This window comes from Taudactylus pleione, unplaced genomic scaffold, assembly GCF_031769625.1.
Source record: "Taudactylus pleione unplaced genomic scaffold, aTauple2 ptg000261l, whole genome shotgun sequence".
Lineage (NCBI taxonomy): Eukaryota > Metazoa > Chordata > Amphibia > Anura > Myobatrachidae > Taudactylus > Taudactylus pleione.
This window is the reverse complement of record NW_028284663.1, coordinates 2688556-2709274: the sequence shown is the minus strand read 5'-3', so window position 1 is coordinate 2709274 and position 20719 is coordinate 2688556. Positions and strand designations below refer to the sequence as shown.

The 20719-nt window shown below is 51.0% G+C and overlaps 1 protein-coding gene across 2 annotated transcripts in view; it reads right to left on the bottom strand.

Annotated features, from left to right (window-relative positions):
- The window catches only part of CENPF (centromere protein F), a 96873-nt gene that overhangs the window by 65988 nt on the left and 10166 nt on the right, over positions 1–20719 (bottom strand). For both annotated transcript variants that reach the window (XM_088481052.1, XM_088481053.1), the window contains exons 2-7: positions 17961–18157; positions 17365–17561; positions 14433–14545; positions 14258–14349; positions 6671–6962; positions 3634–3836 (exon numbers count right to left, since the gene is read on the bottom strand). In XM_088481052.1, the coding sequence (XP_088337178.1) occupies positions 3634–3836; positions 6671–6962; positions 14258–14349; positions 14433–14545; positions 17365–17561; positions 17961–18122 (1059 nt within the window). In that variant the 5' untranslated portion in view covers positions 18123–18157. The remainder of the gene's footprint in view (positions 1–3633; positions 3837–6670; positions 6963–14257; positions 14350–14432; positions 14546–17364; positions 17562–17960; positions 18158–20719) is intronic.

Genomic DNA, 20719 nt, shown 5'->3' with positions numbered 1-20719 from the left:
AGGCCGCAGGTTTATCTTCCTGCTTGGAAGAAGGGCGCCGAGCACTCCAGGCTTGCTTCTTGGGTTTAGAGGCCGTCTTACTCGCAGACTGTCTCGGGAAGGACTGACCTTTCGCCTTACCCTGAACCCGAAAGGAACGAAAAGCCGAACTCCGAACCTTAGCAGGCAGTGCCGCCGAAGGGAGGAAGGCCGACTTGGATTTAGCCAGGGTGTCCACTATTTTGTCCAAGTCCGGACCAAATAGTAATTCCCCATTGAAAGGTAAGGTCTCCAGACCTTTCTTTGAATCAGAGTCCGCTCTCCAGGACCGCAACCATAAGGATCGGCGGGCAGACACCGCTGCAGCCGATACCCGCGAGGTCAGCAGACTAGCATCTAAAGAAGCTTCTCCAATGTAAGAAGCGGCGTCCCTCATTTGTCCCAACAACGCCCACTGGACATCCGGAGCGTCGTCCGGGAAGGTATCTTCCAATGCATTGGCCCACCCCTCAATGGCCTTGGCCACCCAGGAAATGGCCATGGACGGTCGGGCCACCGCCCCGGAGAGGGAGTAAATAGACTTTAAGCAAGTCTCAACTTTCCTGTCCGTGGGATCCTTCAGCGAGGATATCGACGGTAATGGTAAGGTGGCGCCCCGAGTTAAACGGGTGACATGGGAATCCACCGCCGGTGGAGTTTCCCATTTTTTACAATGTGCCTCAGGGAAGGGGTAATTAGAAGCCAACCGCTTCTGAGGAAGGAATCTCTTACTGGGCGCCTGCCAAGCTACCGCCATATGATCCGTCAACTGATCCGACAGGGGAACCACCGCAGAAGCCACCTTAGTTTTTTTGAAACTAGGAAACTTCGACCTAGGAACCGGTGCCTCATCCTCTATAAGAAGAATAGCTCGCACCGCCCTAACTAGTGCTCGCACATTAATGGACGACTTGGTATCCATTTCCTGGACCGAGGCGTCCGAGTCAGTGTCATCAGGGACCTCCCCATCATCTGAGGAACCCTCTGAGTCCGATACCTGAGCAGCCCGTGTCATGAGTGGGCGTTTAGAAATCCTAGAAGGCATGTCAGTCTGCAACATTGACTGAAAAGCCGAGGAAGCGGCCGCCAAATTTTGCACTGAGTTGGAGAGCACATCCACCCATGGTGGAGGCGTCGCCATAGGGGCCTGAAAAGGTACCACAGGCTGCTGCGGCACAGGGGAAGCCTGTATATACATAGGCAACCCCGCATAGGGACCAACTGATTGAGACCCAGGAGGACTCCGCAATAACTGCGGGACACCCGGGGAATGGGGGATGGTCGGCTGGGGCACCGCCCTAGTAGGGAGAGCAGTCGGGACCGACAGACGGTCCGCAATAGACACCAGCACTTGAGAAAACATTGCCCACGGTGGTTCCTGCACCAGAGAAGGTCTGGATGGGCCAGGAGCCACCTGGCATCGACTACACAGGCCATCCTGTGACAAATCCTCCCTATCTACTCCTGCAGAACAGCGTCCGCAGGAGGCCAACACCGGAGCCACTGAGCGCTCAACCTCCTCATCTGACATGACAGAATATATTATATATCTGGCACCAGGGTAGAAGTGAAACGCACTCACCGGTGTGCTGAACAACAGCCCACAATATGGCACTGAGTAGCACACTACTGTATGTGACGGACCTCACAAATACGTGATCTATATAAGTGAGGTCAGTAGAAACGCCCCTCCCCCACACACCTGCAGGGCTTGTAGGAGAAGTAAAGGGATAGGTATAAGCTGACAGTAAGTAGAAAATAAGCACAGACAGGCAGCACTAGCAAAAAGTCACATACCATGCAGGAAGATATACTCACTGCACCTTTACACTACAATCAACCTGCCCAGATTCAGTGTCTGGGAGGGCTATAGTGCTGTGTACGCTGTCCTTAATCAGGGGAGAGGTACACAGGGGGACCGGTCCGCGTGCTCCCTGAGATCTGCGCTGCCACTGTGGGAAAATGGCCGCTGGAGACCTCAGAGGAGGAGTGGCCGAGGAATCTGCAGCTCAGCAACGCCAGACTGCGTGCTGAAAGGCGCGCTGAGCTGAGGGGAGGAGCCGCTGACAGGGAAGGCTTCCTCCACTGGCTGGCGATAACCCCAGGGATGCTGGCTTCCCGCTTGCCGGTTATCCCTGGTGGTCTAGTGGTCCCACGGGTTATGGGGGGGGCCCGCCGCCACTGCCAGCAGCCTCCGGTCTGTCCCCAGGACCGGAGGCTAAAGGACTGCATTTAAGGCATTCCGCGCGCCGCCGCTAGCCAGCGACGCGCGGCTTACCTGCATCCCCGGCGACTCCGGCAGCAGTCCTGGGAGGTAGACAGAGTCCGGCTAGTACGGACTCTATCCTCCCGCCGCGATCCCCAGATCAGTACTGGCGTCGCGGCGCCAGTCGGGGATCAGAGCGGCAGCGTGGGCGTCTGTACAGACAGCCCTTCGCTGCCGTCTGTAGTAAAAATAGATTAAAACTAAATAAAATTTAACTTAAAATAAAAAGCTTCTGGGGGCTGCTCCTGCAGCCCCCCTGCGCGGTGACCGACTCCGGCCGGGCACCAGCTTACACTGAGGTGCCTGTGGCTCGGGGGCGGGGTATAGAGGAGGACCCAAGTGCATCCTGGGAGCTAAAAGCTTAACTGTGTGGTGCCCATGGATCCTGTTCCAGCTATAACCCCAAGGTCAACCCTGTGGACCCCCTATGGACCCTGAAGTAGAAATACTATTACTAGCCATTAATACCAGACATACAGTATGTACTATTACTAGCCATTAATACCAGACATACACTATGTACTATTACTAGCCATTAATACCAGACATACAGTATATACTATTACTAGCCATTAATACCAGACATACACTATGTACTATTACTAGCCATTAATACCAGACATACAGTATGTACTATTACTAGCCATTAATACCAGACATACACTATGTACTATTACTAGCCATTAATACCAGACATACAGTATATACTATTACTAGCCATTAATACCAGACATACAGTATGTACTATTACTAGCCATTAATACCAGACATACAGTATGTACTATTACTAGCCATTAATACCAGACATACAGTATGTACTATTACTAGCCATTAATACCAGACATACAGTATGTACTATTACTAGCCATTAATACCAGACATACAGTATGTACTATTACTAGCCATTAATACCAGACATACAGTATGTACTATTACTAGCCATTAATACCAGACATACAGTATATACTATTACTAGCCATTAACACCAGACATACACTATGTACTATTACTAGCCATTAATACCAGACATACAGTATGTACTATTACTAGCCATTAATACCAGACATACAGTATATACTATTACTAGCCATTAACACTAGTCTCAATAAGGGTCGCTGACTCACATACAGATACGCAATCAGGCAAACATTAGATTTCAGGCAAACTTTATAGTGGGACCAGTGTAGATCTAAGCGATAACAGGCCAGTGTACTGCTAGCAAGGGGAGGTATAGTAAATACTGTACGCAAGTGGTACAACTGGTAGCAATGCTGGAGTACAATTACCATTAGGTCTACCTGACGCCATCTGTCGGTGGGGACCTAGAGCCACATGCATATGCCAGGTACCTTGTCTGCAGACTGCTCGAGCTGCGCCGTAACCCGGGCAAAGTCGTCGCGGCTCTTAGTCAGGGCTTTGTCTCTCTCCGCCAGCTCGGCCTGGGACTTCTCTAACAGGGTCCGAGTCTCCTGGAGTTTGTGAAGGTGATTTTTCAGCTCTTTTTCTTGAACTTGTAGCTGCAGCTCCAGCTCGGTAACTTTGGATCTCAGCTCTGTGAAGGGAATTAAATCCATTATAATTAGTAACCATAGAACTAGCTTTGAGAACATTATGCAGAATTAGTCACTGTTACATTAGGGGGTCAACACCACGTTTACCAGATCCCAGCTGGGGGGAAGCCGGCACTGACAGCCATGACAGACGGTATAAACTGAGCAGATTTACACTTTAGGTCAGATATATATAATTTAACTGATAGAACTGAAGCAACAGGTTACAATACTCTCCTGTCCCATCTACTTGTATAACTAGGATAGGCTGGGACTACCGGCCCCGAGAGCCATCAGCTCCTTCCATCCACAGTGGCGCACCCACTTCAGTTCGGTGATAGTGAGAAGACCACTGAACAGTACATGAGGCTTGGTGGGGTTGTACCCTAAACCTGCACTACCGCTCGCATCCTATTGCGGCTACGGCAGCTGTGTTTTAAATTAAAAAAGTCAGATGAAAGGATTCTCTGCTATGTAAGAAGTTAGGACAGTTATGGTGAAGCCAGCATTCGTGTTCATAGTAAATATTCATCCAACCCACCTGGCACACTAACTTATTAGTAGCATATGAGTGGGCCCATTCAGTGCTTCCGCACAGCAGAAGTGGGTCAGCTCAGACATAGGACAGCCAGACTATCAGTGCTAGCTCACAGCAGAAGTGGGTCAGCTCAGACATAGGACAGCCAGACTATCAGTGCTAGCTCACAGCAGAAGTGGGTCAGCTCAGACATAGGACAGCCAGACTATCAGTGCTAGCTCACAGCAGAAGTGGGTCAGCTCAGACATAGGACAGCCAGACTATCAGTGCTAGCTCACAGCAGAAGTGGGTCAGCTCAGACATAGGACAACCAGACTATCAGTGCTAGCTCACAGCAGAAGTGGGTCAGCTCAGACATAGGACAGCCAGACTATCAGTGCTAGCTCACAGCAGAAGTGGGTCAGCTCAGACATAGGACAGCCAGACTATCAGTGCTAGCTCACAGCAGAAGTGGGTCAGCACAGACATAGGACAGCCAGACTATCAGTGCTAGCTCACAGCAGAAGTGGGTCAGCGCAGACATAGGACAGCCAGACTATCAGTGCTAGCTCACAGCAGAAGTGGGTCAGCTCAGACATAGGACAGCCAGACTATCAGTGCTAGCTCACAGCAGAAGATGTGGTCAGCTCAGACATAGGACAGCCAGACTATCAGTGCTAGCTCACAGCAGAAGTGGGTCAGCTCAGACATAGGACAGCCAGACTATCAGTGCTAGCTCACAGCAGAAGTGGGTCAGCTCAGACATAGGACAGCCAGACTATCAGTGCTAGCTCACAGCAGAAGTGGGTCAGCTCAGACATAGGACAGCCAGACTATCAGTGCTAGCTCACAGCAGAAGTGGGTCAGCACAGACATAGGACAGCCAGACTATCAGTGCTAGCTCACAGCAGAAGTGGGTCAGCTCAGACATAGGACAGCCAGACTATCAGTGCTAGCTCACAGCAGAAGTGGGTCAGCTCAGACATAGGACAGCCAGACTATCAGTGCTAGCTCACAGCAGAAGTGGGTCAGCACAGACATAGGACAGCCAGACTATCAGTGCTAGCTCACAGCAGAAGTGGGTCAGCTCAGACATAGGACAACCAGACTATCAGTGCTAGCTCACAGCAGAAGTGGGTCAGCTCAGACATAGGACAGCCAGACTATCAGTGCTAGCTCACAGCAGAAGTGGGTCAGCACAGACATAGGACAGCCAGACTATCAGTGCTAGCTCACAGCAGAAGTGGGTCAGCTCAGACATAGGACAGCCAGACTATCAGTGCTAGCTCACAGCAGAAGTGGGTCAGCACAGACATAGGACAGCCAGACTATCAGTGCTAGCTCACAGCAGAAGTGGGTCAGCACAGACATAGGACAGCCAGACTATCAGTGCTAGCTCACAGCAGAAGTGGGTCAGCGCAGACATAGGACAGCCAGACTATCAGTGCTAGCTCACAGCAGAAGATGTGGTCAGCTCAGACATAGGACAGCCAGACTATCAGTGCTAGCTCACAGCAGAAGTGGGTCAGCACAGACATAGGACAGCCAGACTATCAGTGCTAGCTCACAGCAGAAGTGGGTCAGCGCAGACATAGGACAGCCAGACTATCAGTGCTAGCTCACAGCAGAAGTGGGTCAGCTCAGACATAGGACAGCCAGACTATCAGTGCTAGCTCACAGCAGAAGTGGGTCAGCACAGACATAGGACAGCCAGACTATCAGTGCTAGCTCACAGCAGAAGTGGGTCAGCGCAGACATAGGACAGCCAGACTATCAGTGCTAGCTCACAGCAGAAGATGTGGTCAGCTCAGACATAGGACAGCCAGACTATCAGTGCTAGCTCACAGCAGAAGTGGGTCAGCACAGACATAGGACAGCCAGACTATCAGTGCTAGCTCACAGCAGAAGTGGGTCAGCGCAGACATAGGACAGCCAGACTATCAGTGCTAGCTCACAGCAGAAGTGGGTCAGCTCAGACATAGGACAGCCAGACTATCAGTGCTAGCTCACAGCAGAAGATGTGGTCAGCTCAGACATAGGACAGCCAGACTATCAGTGCTAGCTCACAGCAGAAGTGGGTCAGCTCAGACATAGGACAGCCAGACTATCAGTGCTAGCTCACAGCAGAAGATGTGGTCAGCTCAGACATAGGACAGCCAGACTATCAGTGCTTAAGGACTCATCCAGACTCATGCACCAAATGCATATTGGAGAGAAGCTTCAGGCATCTAGCAAAGGTCTCTACAGAGAAAGAGGTAAAGAGGTGACAACTACAAGATTTACAAAGTATGGGGGAAAAGCCACAAATATGAAGATCACCTTGATTTTGGTTCTTAAGTTGCTCGTTTGCTGAATTGTTATAGGAGTCGCAGAAACTTCGGTTCCCACTCTCCGGTTTAAAGCTTCTTTTGCTTGGCGTCTCCTCTTGTTCCCATGGACACTGGGTTGCAGGGAAACTCCTCTTAAGTGAAGAGTCACGGCTGCTGGATGACGCGCGGCCTGGTGTCGGCTCTTGTTGCCAAGGGAACACAGAGGAGGAGGACTGGTGTCGTGCAATGTCGCGGTGATTTATGGGGTTTTGCGAAGAGGGCTGAGAAGACTGGTTCACCATCTGGAGAAGGAAACATAAAAGGTTCCAAGTGAAGCATTGGCCGTTATACATTAGGTAACAGAACAGTTATAATGCACAAGTGGTGTGATTATATAAACAACCGCAAAATAGTCTTAGGCGCAGCACGTATGGACACTCCTCCATCTTAGTTACCGTCGCCAGAGATTATACTTCTAAATATACCAGATTATAATCACATCTGACCCAGTCACTGCCCCAAATACACAGCCAGAGAACCACTGCGCAGCTCTATCACCACATCTGACCCAGTCACCGCCCCAAATACACAGCCAGAGAACCACTGCGCAGCTCTATCACCACATCTGACCCAGTCACCGCCCCAAATACACAGCCAGAGAACCACTGCGCAGCTCTATCACCACATCTGACCCAGTCACTGCCCCAAATACACAGCCAGAGAACCACTGCGCAGCTCTATCACCACATCTGACCCAGTCACTGCCCCTAATACACAGCCAGAGAAGCACTGCGCAGCTCTATCACCACATCTGACCCAGTCACTGCCCCAAATACACAGCCAGAGAACCACTGCGCAGCTCTATCACCACATCTGACCCAGTCACTGCCCCTAATACACAGCCAGAGAACCACTGCGCAGCTCTATCACCACATCTGACCCAGTCACTGCCCCAAATACACAGCCAGAGAACCACTGCGCAGCTCTATCACCACATCTGATCCAGTCACTGCCCCAAATACACAGCCAGAGAACCACTGCGCAGCTCTATCACCACATCTGACCAAGTCACTACCCCAAATACACAGCCAGAGAACCACTGCGCAGCTCTATCACCACATCTGACCCAGTCACCGCCCCAAATACACAGCCAGAGAACCACTGCGCAGCTCTATCACCACATCTGACCCAGTCACTGCCCCAAATACACAGCCAGAGAACCACTGCACAGCTCTATCACCACATCTGACCCAGTCACCGCCCCTAATACACAGCCAGAGAAGCACTGCGCAGCTCTATCACCACATCTGACCCAGTCACTGCCCCAAATAACAAGAGATATGGTAAGAACTTACCTTTATTATCTCTGTTTCTACGAAGTCCATAGGGTCCACAGGGTGACCTTGGGGTATAGCTGGATCCTGGATCCTCGGGCACCACGGAGTTAAAGCTTTCAGCTGCTCCCAGGATGCACTTGGGTCCAACCTCCCCTATACCCCGCCCCCGAGCCACAGGCACCTCAGTTGGTAAGCAGCCCAGGCCGGAGGAGGAGACGAAACAGAGAGAAGGAAGACTGGAACACACAAGAACCATACTCACAGAAACGGGAGACGGAAAACCGGTGACCAGTCACACAGCCCATATGAAGACAGGTGCGTCAGGGCGGGTGCCCTGTGGACCCTATGGACTTCGTAGAAACAGAGATAACAAAGGTAAGTTCTTACCATATCTCTTGTTTTCTACTTCAGGGTCCATAGGGGTCCACAGGGTGACCTTGGGGATGTCCCAAAGCAGTCCAACTAAGGGCGGGGACGCTCCTGTGCTGATAGGAGAACCCGGCGCCCAAAGGATGCATCCTGAGAGGCAAAGGTGTCAAACGCATAGAACCTCAAAAAGGTCTGAATGGAAGACCAGGTGGCCGCCTTACAGAGCTGAACAGCAGAGGCGCCACGGCTAGCAGCCCAAGAGGGACCCACAGACCGAGTGGAATGAGCCTTAACAGAGGCTGGAACAGGTAAACCCTCCTGCATATAAGCCTCAATAATAACAGAACGAAGCCAACGGGCTAGAGTCTGTTTGTTGGCAGGCCAACCCCTCTTGTGAAAACCAAAGAGGATAAACAAAGAATCCGACTTCCTCACAGAACTAGTCCGGTCCACATAAACCTGGAGTGCACGGACGTCTAAGGAAGTCTCCCCAGCCGAAAGATCAGGCGACTGAAAGGCTGGTACAACAATTTCCTGATTAATGTGGAACCTGGAAACCACCTTAGGCAGGAAATCAGGACGAGTGCGAAGCACCGCTCTGTCCTGATGAAAAATCAGAAAAGGGGGACGACAAGAAAGCGCCCCCAAATCTGAAACCCTCCTGGCAGAAGCAATTGCCAAGAGGAAACAGTTTTAAAAGTTAGCCACTTGAGCTCCACTGACTCCAAGGGCTCAAAAGGCGGACCCTGTAAGGCCCGAAGAACCACCGCCAAATCCCACGGGCCACAGGTGGCACAAAGGGAGGCTGGATTCTCAAAACTCCCTGGAAAAAGGTGTGTACGTCCGGCCTAGCAGCGATCCTGCGCTGGAACCACACCGACAGAGCAGACACGAGCACCTTCAGCGAGGAAAGACGTAATCCTAAGTCCAAACCCGACTGAAGGAAAGCCAGAATACGCGAAACCCGGAACACCTGGGGATCATAGTTTCTGGCTTCGCACCACTGAAAGAAAGTGTGCCACACTCTGTGATAGATCCTCGCGGAAGCAGGCTTGCGCGCCCTCAGCATGGTGGTAATAACGGAGCTAGAAAAGCCCCGAGACCTCAGGACGGCTGTCTCAAGAGCCACGCCGTCAAAGATAGTCGACTCAGATCCGGGTGAAGACAGGGCCCCTGAGACAACAGGTCCCGCCGTTGAGGTAGGAGGAACGGAGCGTCGATGGACAAGCTCCGCAGATCGGAGTACCACGGCCTTCTGGGCCACGCTGGGGCCACCAGGATCAGTGTGCCTCCGTCCTGTTTGAACTTGCGCAGGACCCGAGGCAGCAGAGATATTGGAGGGAACAAGTAAGCCAGCTGAAACAGCCATCTCACCGACAGCGCGTCTATCAGACTTGCGCCTGCGTCCCTTGTCCTTGACCCGTACACGGGCAGCTTGTGATTGTGACGGGACGCCATCAGGTCCAGCTCTGGCAGCCCCCACTTGTCCACGAGTAGTTGGAATACTTCTGGATGAAGCGACCATTCCCCGGGATGCACGTCGTAACGGCTGAGGAAGTCTGCCTCCCAATTGAGGACTCCTGGGATGAAAACTGCCGAGAGAGCTGCAAGATAGCGCTCCGCCCAAGCCAGGACGCGGGACACCTCCGACATCGCAGCTCGACTGCGAGTCCCTCCCTGGTGATTGATGTACGCCACCGTGGTGGCGTTGTCTGACTGCACCTGAACGGCCCTTCCGTGAAGAGCGGTGCCGGACGACTGCAGGGCTCTGTATACTGCCCGCAGTTCCAGGATGTTGATGGGAAGAATCGCTTCCTCCGCCGACCAACGACCCTGAAGTGACAAGGAGCCTGTCACCGCCCCCCAACCCCAAGACTGGCATCTGTCGTGAGCAGAACCCATTCCGGGATCCAAAAGGGGCGCCCCTCTAGGAGATGAGCTGTCTGCAGCCACCAGGCTAGGGACAGACGCACCTCCGAGAACAACACCAGCATCTGAGAGCGGATCCTGTGTGGCAATCCGTTCCATTCCGAAAGAATTAGCCCCTGCAGGGCCTGGAATGGAACTGGGCAAACTCCACCATGTCGAATGCCGACACCATGGACCCCAAAACTCTCATCGCTGAGTGCACCGACACTATGCCACTGCTCAGACAGCCGTGAATCCGCAGCTGTAAGGAGGAGACCTTCTCTGGAGTCAGAAAAATCCGTTGCTGACGAGAGTCCAGCAGGGTCCCCAAATGAACCATCCGCTGTGATGGGATGAGGGAGGACTTCTTCCAGTTGATCAACCAGCCGTGCGCCTGTAGACAAGCGACCGTCAGGTGGAGATGCTGGATCAGTACCTCCGGGGAGCTTGCCAGCAAGAGGAGGTCGTCTAGATACGGTAGCAACCGTATCCCCTGGCTCCGAAGGTGAGCCGCCATGACCGCCATCACCTTGGTAAATACCCTTGGTGCCGAGGAGAGACCAAAGGGTAGAGCCCTGAATTGGTAGTGGTTGTGGAGAATAGCAAACCGCAGAAACTGTTGGTGCGATGTTGCTATAGGCACATGGAGGTAGGCGTCCTGGATATCCAGGGAGACCATATAATCCCCCGGTTCCATCGCCAGAATGATGGAACGCAAAGTTTCCATCCTGAATTTGGGAACCCTGAGAAACCTGTTCAGGGACTTCAAATTGAGGATGGGGCGATGAGAGCCATTGGGTTTCTGCACCAGAAACAGCGTAGAGTAATACCCCATCCCACGTTGAGACTGTGGTACGGGTATAATGACCCCCGACGTCAGCAAGGCCTCTATGGCTTCCTGAACCTGCAAGGCCTTGGTTTTGTCCTGAGAAGGACTTGTGCAAAAAAAACTGGCAAGGCGGCCTGTGCCGAAAAGACAGGGCGTACCCCAGGGAGACCACTTCTCGCACCCAGGCATCCGTGGTGGTATTGTGCCAGCACTGGGCGAATTGAAGAAGTCAGCCTCCCACTCTGGGGTCCCCCAGAGGGAGGCCCGTCCCATCACGCAGAAGGCTTATCTTCTGGCTTGGAAGAAGGGCGCCTAGCACTCCAGGCTTGCTTCTTTGGCTTTGAGGCGGTCTTGGGTGCGGACTGCCTCGGGAAGGACTGACCCTTTGCCTTGCCCTGAACCCGAAAGGAACGAAAGGCCGAGCTCCGGACCTTAGCAGGTGTAGTAGCTGAAGGGAGGAAGGCTGACTTGGATTTCGCCAGGGTATCTACTATTTTGTCCAGGTCCAGACCAAATAGTAATTCTCCATTAAAAGGTAAGGCCTCCAAGCCTTTCTTTGAATCCGCGTCTGCTCTCCAAGACCGCAACCACAAGGATCTACGAGCAGACACTGCTGCCGCCGAAACCCTAGAGGTCAACAGGCTAGCATCCAAAGATGCTTCTCCATTGTAGGAGGCGGCATCTCTCATCTGTCCTAACAACGCCCTCTGGACGTCCGGAGCTTCATCCGTAAACGCGTCCTCCAAGGCGTTGGCCCACCCCTCAATGGCCTTGGCCACCCAGGAGATGGCCATGGATGGCCGGGCTACCGCCCCTGAGAGAGAATAAATAGACTTTAAACAAGTCTCCACCTTCCTGTCCGTAGGATCCTTCAGCGAGGATATAGACGGCAATGGCAAAGTAGCACTCCTGATGAGGCGTGTTACATGGGAATCGACTGCAGGCGGAATTTCCTATTTCTTACAATGCGCCTCCGGGAATGGATAATTGGACGCCAAGCGTTTCTGTGGCAGGAAACGCTTACTGGGTGTCTGCCAGGCCACCGCCATGTGATCAGTCAACTGATCAGACAAGGGGAACGCTGCAGAAGTAACCTTAGCTCTTTCAAAACTAGGATACCTCGACTTGGGAGCGGGTGCCTCATCCTCAATCAGAAGAATGGCCTGCACCGGCTTAACCAGAGCCCGCACATTGATGGAAGACTTACTGTCTACCTCCTGGACTGAGGCATCGGAGGCAGAGTCATCCTGCACCTTACCATCATCCGAGGACACCTCAGAATCCGGAAGATGCGCAGCCTGCGCCATGACTGAGCGTTTAGACGCCCTGGAGGGCACATCACTGCGCAACATCGACTGAAAAGCCGAAGATGTTGCCGCCAAATCTTGGACAGTGTGGGAAAGCGCATCCACCCAGGGTGGAGGAGCTGCCACAGGAGCCTGAAACGGCACCACAGCCTGCTGTGCCACAGGGGTGGACTGAATATACATTGGCAACCCCGCATAGGGACCAACAGGCTGAGACCCCGGGGGAGTCTGCAATAATTGTGGGACACCCGGGGAATGGCAGGCAGGGGCAACGCCCTAGTAGGGGCGGCAGTCGGGACCGACAGACGGTCCGCGATGGACACCAGCACCTGGGAAAACATCGCCCATGGTGGCTCCTGCGACATGGGAGGTTTAGACATACCAGGGAGCGCCTGGCACCGTCCACACAGGCCGTCCTGTGACAAATCCTCCCTATCCACTCCTGCAGAACAGCGCCTGCAGGAGAACAATGCTGGAGCCCCGGAGTGCTCAATCTCCTCCTCGGACATGACGTTGGAAGAAAACGTGCGCACTCACCCGTGTGCTGGACAACAGCCCACAATATGGCACCGTGTAGCACACAACTGTATGTGACGGACCTCACCAATACGTGATCTATATAGGTGAGGTCAGTAGAAACACCCTTCCCCCGCACACCTGTAGGGCTTGTAGGAGAAGGAAAGGGATAGGTATAGGCTGACAGTAAGTAGAAAAAAGACACAGACAGGCAGCACTAGCAAAAGTCACATACCATGCAGGAAGATATACTCACTGCACCTTTCCACTACAATCAACCTCCCAGATTCAGTGTCTGGGAGGGCAATAGCGCTGTGTACACTGTCCTTCTGCAGGGGAGAGGTACACAGGGGGACCGGTCCGCGTGCTCCCTGAGAGTATCCACGCTGCCAGTAAGAAAATGGCCGCTGGAGACCTCAGAGGAGGAGTGGCCGAGTAGCTGCAGCTCAGCGACGCCAGACTACGAGCTGAAAGGCGCGCTGAGCTGAGGGGAGGAGCCGCTAGACAGGGAAGGCTTCCTCCCCTGGCTAGCATATTAACCCCCGGGTTGCCGGCATCCCGCTTGCCGCGATATTAACCCTGGTGGTCTAGTGGTCTGGCGGGGTATGCCTCCGCTGGAGGGGGGGGCCCGCCGCCACCGCTAGCGCCCCCGGTCTGTCCCCTAGACCGGGGGCATGGGACTGCATTTGAAAGGAACCCGCGCACCGCCGCTAATCAGCGGTGCGCGGCTTACCTGATCTCCCCGGCGTCTTCCGGCAGCAGTCCCGGGGGAAGCCAGAGTCCGGCTAGTACAGACTCTGGCTTCCCCCGCCGCGATCCCCAGTTCAGTGCTGGCGTCGCGGCGCCAGCAGGGAGAAGGAGCGGCAGCGTGGGCGTCTGTACAGACAGCCCAGCGCTGCCGCTCTGTAGAAAAACTGTAGTAAAAAATAAATAAATAAATTTAACTAAGTTAAATAAAAAATTAAAAGCTTTAGGGGGCTGCTCCAGCAGCCCACCCCGCAGGGTGACCCGACTCCGGCCGGGCACCATCTAAAACTGAGGTGCCTGTGGCTCGGGGGCGGGGTATAGGGGAGGTTGGACCCAAGTGCATCCAGGGAGCAGCTGAAAGCTTTAACTCCGTGGTGCCCGAGGATCCAGGATCCAGCTATACCCCAAGGTCACCCTGTGGACCCCTATGGACCCTGAAGTAGAAATATATATATATATATATATCTTTATTTATTAGGGGTGGTATCAAGTGGAATAATCTGGGAAAAGTGATTTAATTCATCTAATTTTACAACACGAATATGAGTATATATATAATAATTAGTATTGGGGCTTATTCTTACTTTAATGTGAAGGACTTTTAACTCAGTTTCCAGCCTCTTCCTCTCTTCCAGCTCAGCGCTGTACTTCTCCTGCAGTTCCTCGTACTTAGGATCTGAAAAACAAATGGATTGCGTTACAGATGTTCTTCTTAAGTAGCGATTTAAATGCCAGTAAAAAAGGGAGAATTACAGTTACCATTGAACTTAACGGGTGTAAATGAGACAGTAACACTTTTCTGAGGAGTAACACAGACAGACATGTCCCCGGCATTAAACGATTGCTGGCTTCTCTCCAAATCATTCTTATACCTGTATAACAGAGACATTCGGTAAGGACACAATATATACTGGCATATTGGTAGCAGGACAGTGGCTACAAAATACATGGACTATTTGTGCCCAGAAGAGTGAAATAAATTACAATAATATAATATAATATAAGATATATATAAGGTTTGTGTTATCCCTCGGTGCAGACTATCAGCAAACAAAGGTGTCTGTTTTGGTTACTGCTCTGCTGCCGGAGCTGGACAGGCCACCAATGACTTCATATACAATATCGTCTGCATCTCTCTAAGCCACTAGGCCAGAGTTTCCCAAACGCCGCCATAACAGTACACGTTTTAAGGATATCCATGTTTAAGCACAGGACCAGAACTATGCAGAATGATCTGTAGTTTTTTGGTCAGCACAATTATACAATAAACCACTTTGGTCGAACACTACCAAATTAGAGGATAGCACTGTAGATTGTGAGTCCATATTACATGAAATATACATTTATTTAGGAAGCGGATATAAACCACCTTTCATCTAAAAATATCCATCGCAAGAAAGAATATTCATATTGTTACATCTATATAAGGAATGACAGAAATTCTACCACGATCATAGAACTCCTGCTTGTCCCAGCCCATGACGACTGCAGGAGTAAGAATATCAGGGCAGATAGAAGTGTTACAGATTTATCAGAGAACACTCATCCTAGGAGACACCACACACTATGCGCAGTAGCCATTAAGGGACTGTAGACTCAACCGGATAGAATAGATGCAAACGGTTTCTTACATAACTAGAATTACAGACCTGTTTTCTACTATTGGTTAGACACACTTTTTAGTGCATCTAACTAATGAGTTTGTATAACTATAGCGATTATCCGAATCTCTGCTTTCACACACTGGTGGTGGTTCAGTAGCGGACGGTATTATAAAACTACACACAAGCAGCTTTGCAATTCCGTCATGCCGCCTGCATGCATTAATGATCTGACCTGCATCCCTGGCCAGCTGAGTGACCACGTGGTCACGCAGACCGGTCATCGCAGATGGGGAAAGAGGCCAGGAAATCTCCTCCTGCTGAATTGGGCCCACAGTGCTCTGCACACAGCTGCCCATCACCACTGGCATCAATACAATCTAATCTGTGCTACCAGGACACAAAGGGCCGGATTCAGAGATGGGCACTAACCATCGGGTTAGCATACATCTCCGATGGTGGGAGGACTGCGCATGCGCAGGAAGTGTACTGCGAATGTGCAGCCTTCCGACTGCGAGTCCGCTTGCAGTGTCTCCCAGCCACAGCCTGATTGACAGGCTGCGGCGTTTGGGAGGCGGAGCGGAAGCGTTACCTAGCAGCGTTAACGGAAAAGGGGCGCGTCACCCCCCCGTTTTCCGGAGGGACGAGGCCAGAGTCTGTGTGGGTGCACGCTGACTTCCTGGCCTTGCCAGCTGCCAGGACCAAGCCGGGCTGCCGGAAGCTTTAGCTCCCGCAGCCTGGCCAAAGAAGCATCGGCAACAATCGCGACCAGTTGTCGCGATTGCTCCAAAGGTGACCCCAGGCTGCAACCTCGGTCGCAGCTCTGGGATCATGCAAATGCAGCAAGGACGTGTGTGACACCTCCTTCTGCATTGCATTTTAAATGGATGGAATTGCACAGTTGCTTGTGTGCGGCTTCCCGTGTGCGGCTTCCCGTGTGCGGTTTTGTCCATTTCTGAATCAGGCCCAAAGGTCTTAATCTAAGCTGGAACGCAGTCACGGTACTTGTTTAACAAAATATGCGCCCAGTATAAGGAGTTTGATAATGGCTACAGACTGAGATTAAAGAAACAGACAGGATTTCATTGCAATGGAAAGGACTTGAGTGACGGAGAACAGTGTGAATGTACCAACGGTATGCAATCGGGAAGCCGACTGCCTAAATACCGGCAGCCGGCTTCCCGACTGTCATATCCCAGATTTAGACGCCCACATTTCCCCGACACCGGGAGACCGGTGCCCGGCATCCTGATAACTTAGGGTTAGGCATCCTTTCGGGAGGGTTAGGGTTAGGCTAGGGGGAGGGAGGTTTAGGGTTAGGCACCCCCCCGGGGGACTTAGGTTTAGGCAGCGGGGAAGGGGGTGGTTAGGGTTAGGCACTAAGAGGGGGGATTAGGGTTAGGCACCCCTAAGGAGGGTTAGGGTTAGGGGGGTTAGGTTAGTGGATACTTACCTATCCACGATCGGGATTTCCAGCGCTGTCGGGCTTCCGCTGCTCAGAACTCTGCTGATGTCGGCCTGCCGCTGACGGGAATCGAACCACCGGCCGTGCGGCCGGCGGCATTTCATACCGATTCCGTACCAACATCAGTAATCGCAGACACTAATGGTGCGTACACACTGGGCGATTAAAGTGGACGACTGAACGATAACGATATCGTTATCGTTCAGTCGTCCACTTTATCGTCCATTTTTAACACAAAAAAGATGAACGATGACGACGACGCGCGTTCCCGCGGGTCGTTCGTCATCCTCGTTCATCGGGCTGACATGCAGGCCAACCTGACGACCTCGTCAGGTTGCTGCATGTCAGGGAATGGGTGAGAGAGCCCGGCGCTGAACGATATCGCTAATGATATCGTTCAGCGGCTGTGCTCAATGTCATGAACGACATTGAGCACAGCCTGCCGGGGACACACTACACGATATCGCTCAGGGAGCATATCGTCTAGTGTGTATGCACCTTTTAAGGGTGGAAATACCACAGAGGCAGAAGTAGATGTTATTAAATTTGGTTGGATGCATGCATCAGGTCTGCATGCTAACTACATCCAGCATCATGTTACGTGTATGTTACCCAGCATGCTAACCTTTTCAGTTCTAGCTCCAGCTTGTCAATGTGCTTCTTGCTGGCGCTGAGCTGCCCCTCCAGGATGTTGAGCTGAGTGTCCTTCACCTGCTGCTCCTGAGTCAGTCTCTGTCTGGTCTTCTCCATGTTGTCACATAATTCTATTAAACTCTGATTCTCTCGCTTCAGCGCAGTTACTTCTCCTTTCTCGCTCTCCACCTGTTCAGGGCACCCACAACATAGAAAACACAATGAATAAAAGCCGCAGGATGAGCCGACTGTCTTGGGTTGACTCCGTGGTGCATTTCACAACTTATACACCAAAACAGAATATGTGAGATAATGAAATAACGTATCGCCGCGTTTTGTTTGGAGTTCAATTGGAAATAGAGGTCAATCTCTGCGCTAGCAACATCAAAAGGCAAATACCGCATTATTAAAGTGAAGAGAAAAGGAAACATAAGACATACGCCGGCTGTAATTTAGCGCGTCTTGTGCGTGTGTTCATCAAACCAAACGATCATCGGTCTGAGGCCAGAGCACAGCAGATGGAAAGGACGCGGTCAGCGCGATCCTCCTTCCCGTGTCGGCATGCATTACTCTCTCCCGTGATCCTACCTTCTGTTTCTGTTTTTGGATGGCCGCCTGCAGAGACTCCAGCTGGAACTGCCGCTGCTGACGCTCCTTCTTCAGTTTATCTACCTGACCCTCCAGCTCCTGTATCTTGTGCAGGGTCTTTGTGGGCAGACCCTCCTTCCACTCTTCCACCACCCAACTCATGGCGCTGCTCTGCGGTAACTCCACCAATCAAATATCTGGAACAGAAAATAAAATAAAAATGTTACTAAATAATAACAGAAATAAATGGTGTTGCTGTGACTAGCTCTTCTGCATCAAAGGACAGAGGAACGTGTATCATTAGCACCGCTATCACATTATACCAGGAAAGTGTATCATTAGCACCGCTATCACATTATACCGGGAACGTGTATCATTAGCACCGCTATCACATTATACCAGGAACGTGTATCATTAGCACCGCTATCACATTATACCGGGAACGTGTATCATTAGCACCGCTATCACATTATACCAGGAAAGTGTATCATTAGCACCGCTATCACATTATACCAGGAAAGTGTATCATTAGCACCGCTATCACATTATACCAGGAACGTGTATCATTAGCACCGCTATCACATTATACCGGGAACGTGTATCATTAGCACCGCTATCACATTATACCAGGAAAGTGTATCATTAGCACCGCTATCACATTATACCGGGAACGTGCGCTATCACATTATACCAGGTACGTGTATCATTAGCACCGCTATCACATTATACCGGGAACGTGTACCATTAGCACCGCTATCACATTATACCAGGAACGTGTATCATTAGCACCGCTATCACATTATACCGGGAACGTGTACCATTAGCACCGCTATCACATTATACCAGGAACGTGTATCATTAGCACCGCTATCACATTATACCAGGAACGTGTACCATTAGCACCGCTATCACATTATACCGGGAACGTGTATCATTAGCACCGCTATCACATTATACCAGGAAAGTGTATCATTAGCACCGCTATCACATTATACCAGGAACGTGTACCATTAGCACCGCTATCACATTATACCGGGAACGTGTATCATTAGCACCGCTATCACATTATACCAGGAAAGTGTATCATTAGCACCGCTATCACATTATACCAGGAACGTGTATCATTAGCACCGCTATCACATTATACCAGGAACGTGCGCTATCACATTATACCAGGAACGTGTACCATTAGCACCGCTATCACATTATACCGGGAACGTGTACCATTAGCACCGCTATCACATTATACCGGGAACGTGTATCATTAGCACCGCTATCACATTATACCAGGAACGTGTATCATTAGCACCGCTATCACATTATACCAGGAACGTACGCTATCACATTATACAAGGAACGTGCATCATTAGCACCGCTATCACATTACACCAGGAACGTGTATCATTAGCACCGCTATCAAATTATACCAGGAACGTGTATCATTAGCACTATTACATTATACCAGGAACGTGTATCATTAGCACCGCTATCACATTATACCAGGAACGTGTATCATTAGCACCGCTATCACATTATACCAGGAACGTACGCTATCACATTATACCAGGAACGTGTATCATTAGCACCGCTATCACATTATACCAGGTACGTGTATCATTAGCACCGCTATCACATTATACCGGGAACGCGTATCATTAGCACCGCTATCACATTATACCGGGAACGCGTATCATTAGCACCGCTATCACATTATACCGGGAACGTGTATCATTAGCACCGCTATCACATTATACCTGGAACGTGTATCATTAGCACCGCTATCACATTATACCGGGAACGTGTATCATTAGCACAGCTATCACATTATACCGGGAACGTGTATCATTAGCACCGCTATCACATTATACCGGGAACGTGTATCATTAGCACCGCTATCACATTATACCAGGAACGTGTATCATTAGCACCGCTATCACATTATACCAGGAACGTGTATCATTAGCACCGCTATCACATTATACCAGGAACGTGTATCATTAGCACCGCTATCACATTATACCGGGAACGTGTATCATTAGCACCGCTATCACATTATACCAGGAACGTGTATCATTAGCACCGCTATCACATTATACCAGGAACGTGTATCATTAGCACCGCTATCACATTATACCAGGAACGTGCGCTATCACATTATACCAGGAACGTGTACCATTAGCACCGCTATCACATTATACCGGGAACGTGTATCATTAGCACCGCTATCACATTATACCAGGAACGTGTATCATTAGCACCGCTATCACATTATACCAGGAACGTACGCTATCACATTATACCAGGAACGTGCATCATTAGCACCGCTATCACATTACACCAGGAACGTGTATCATTAGCACCGCTATCACATTATACCAGGAACGTGTATCATTAGCACAGCTATCACATTATACCTGGAACGTGCGCTATCACATTATACCAGGAACGTGCATCATTAGCACCGCTATCACATTACACCAGGAACGTGTATCATTAGCACCGCTATCACATTATACCAGGAACGTGCGCTATCACATTATACCAGGAACGTGCATCATTAGCACCGCTATCACATTATACCAGGAACGTGTATCATTAGCACCGCTATCACATTATACCAGGAACGTGTATCATTAGCACCGCTATCACATTATACCAGGAACGTGCGCTATCGCATACCAGGAACGTGTATCATTAGCACCGCTATCACATTATACCAGGTACGTGTATCATTAGCACCGCTATCACATTATACCGGG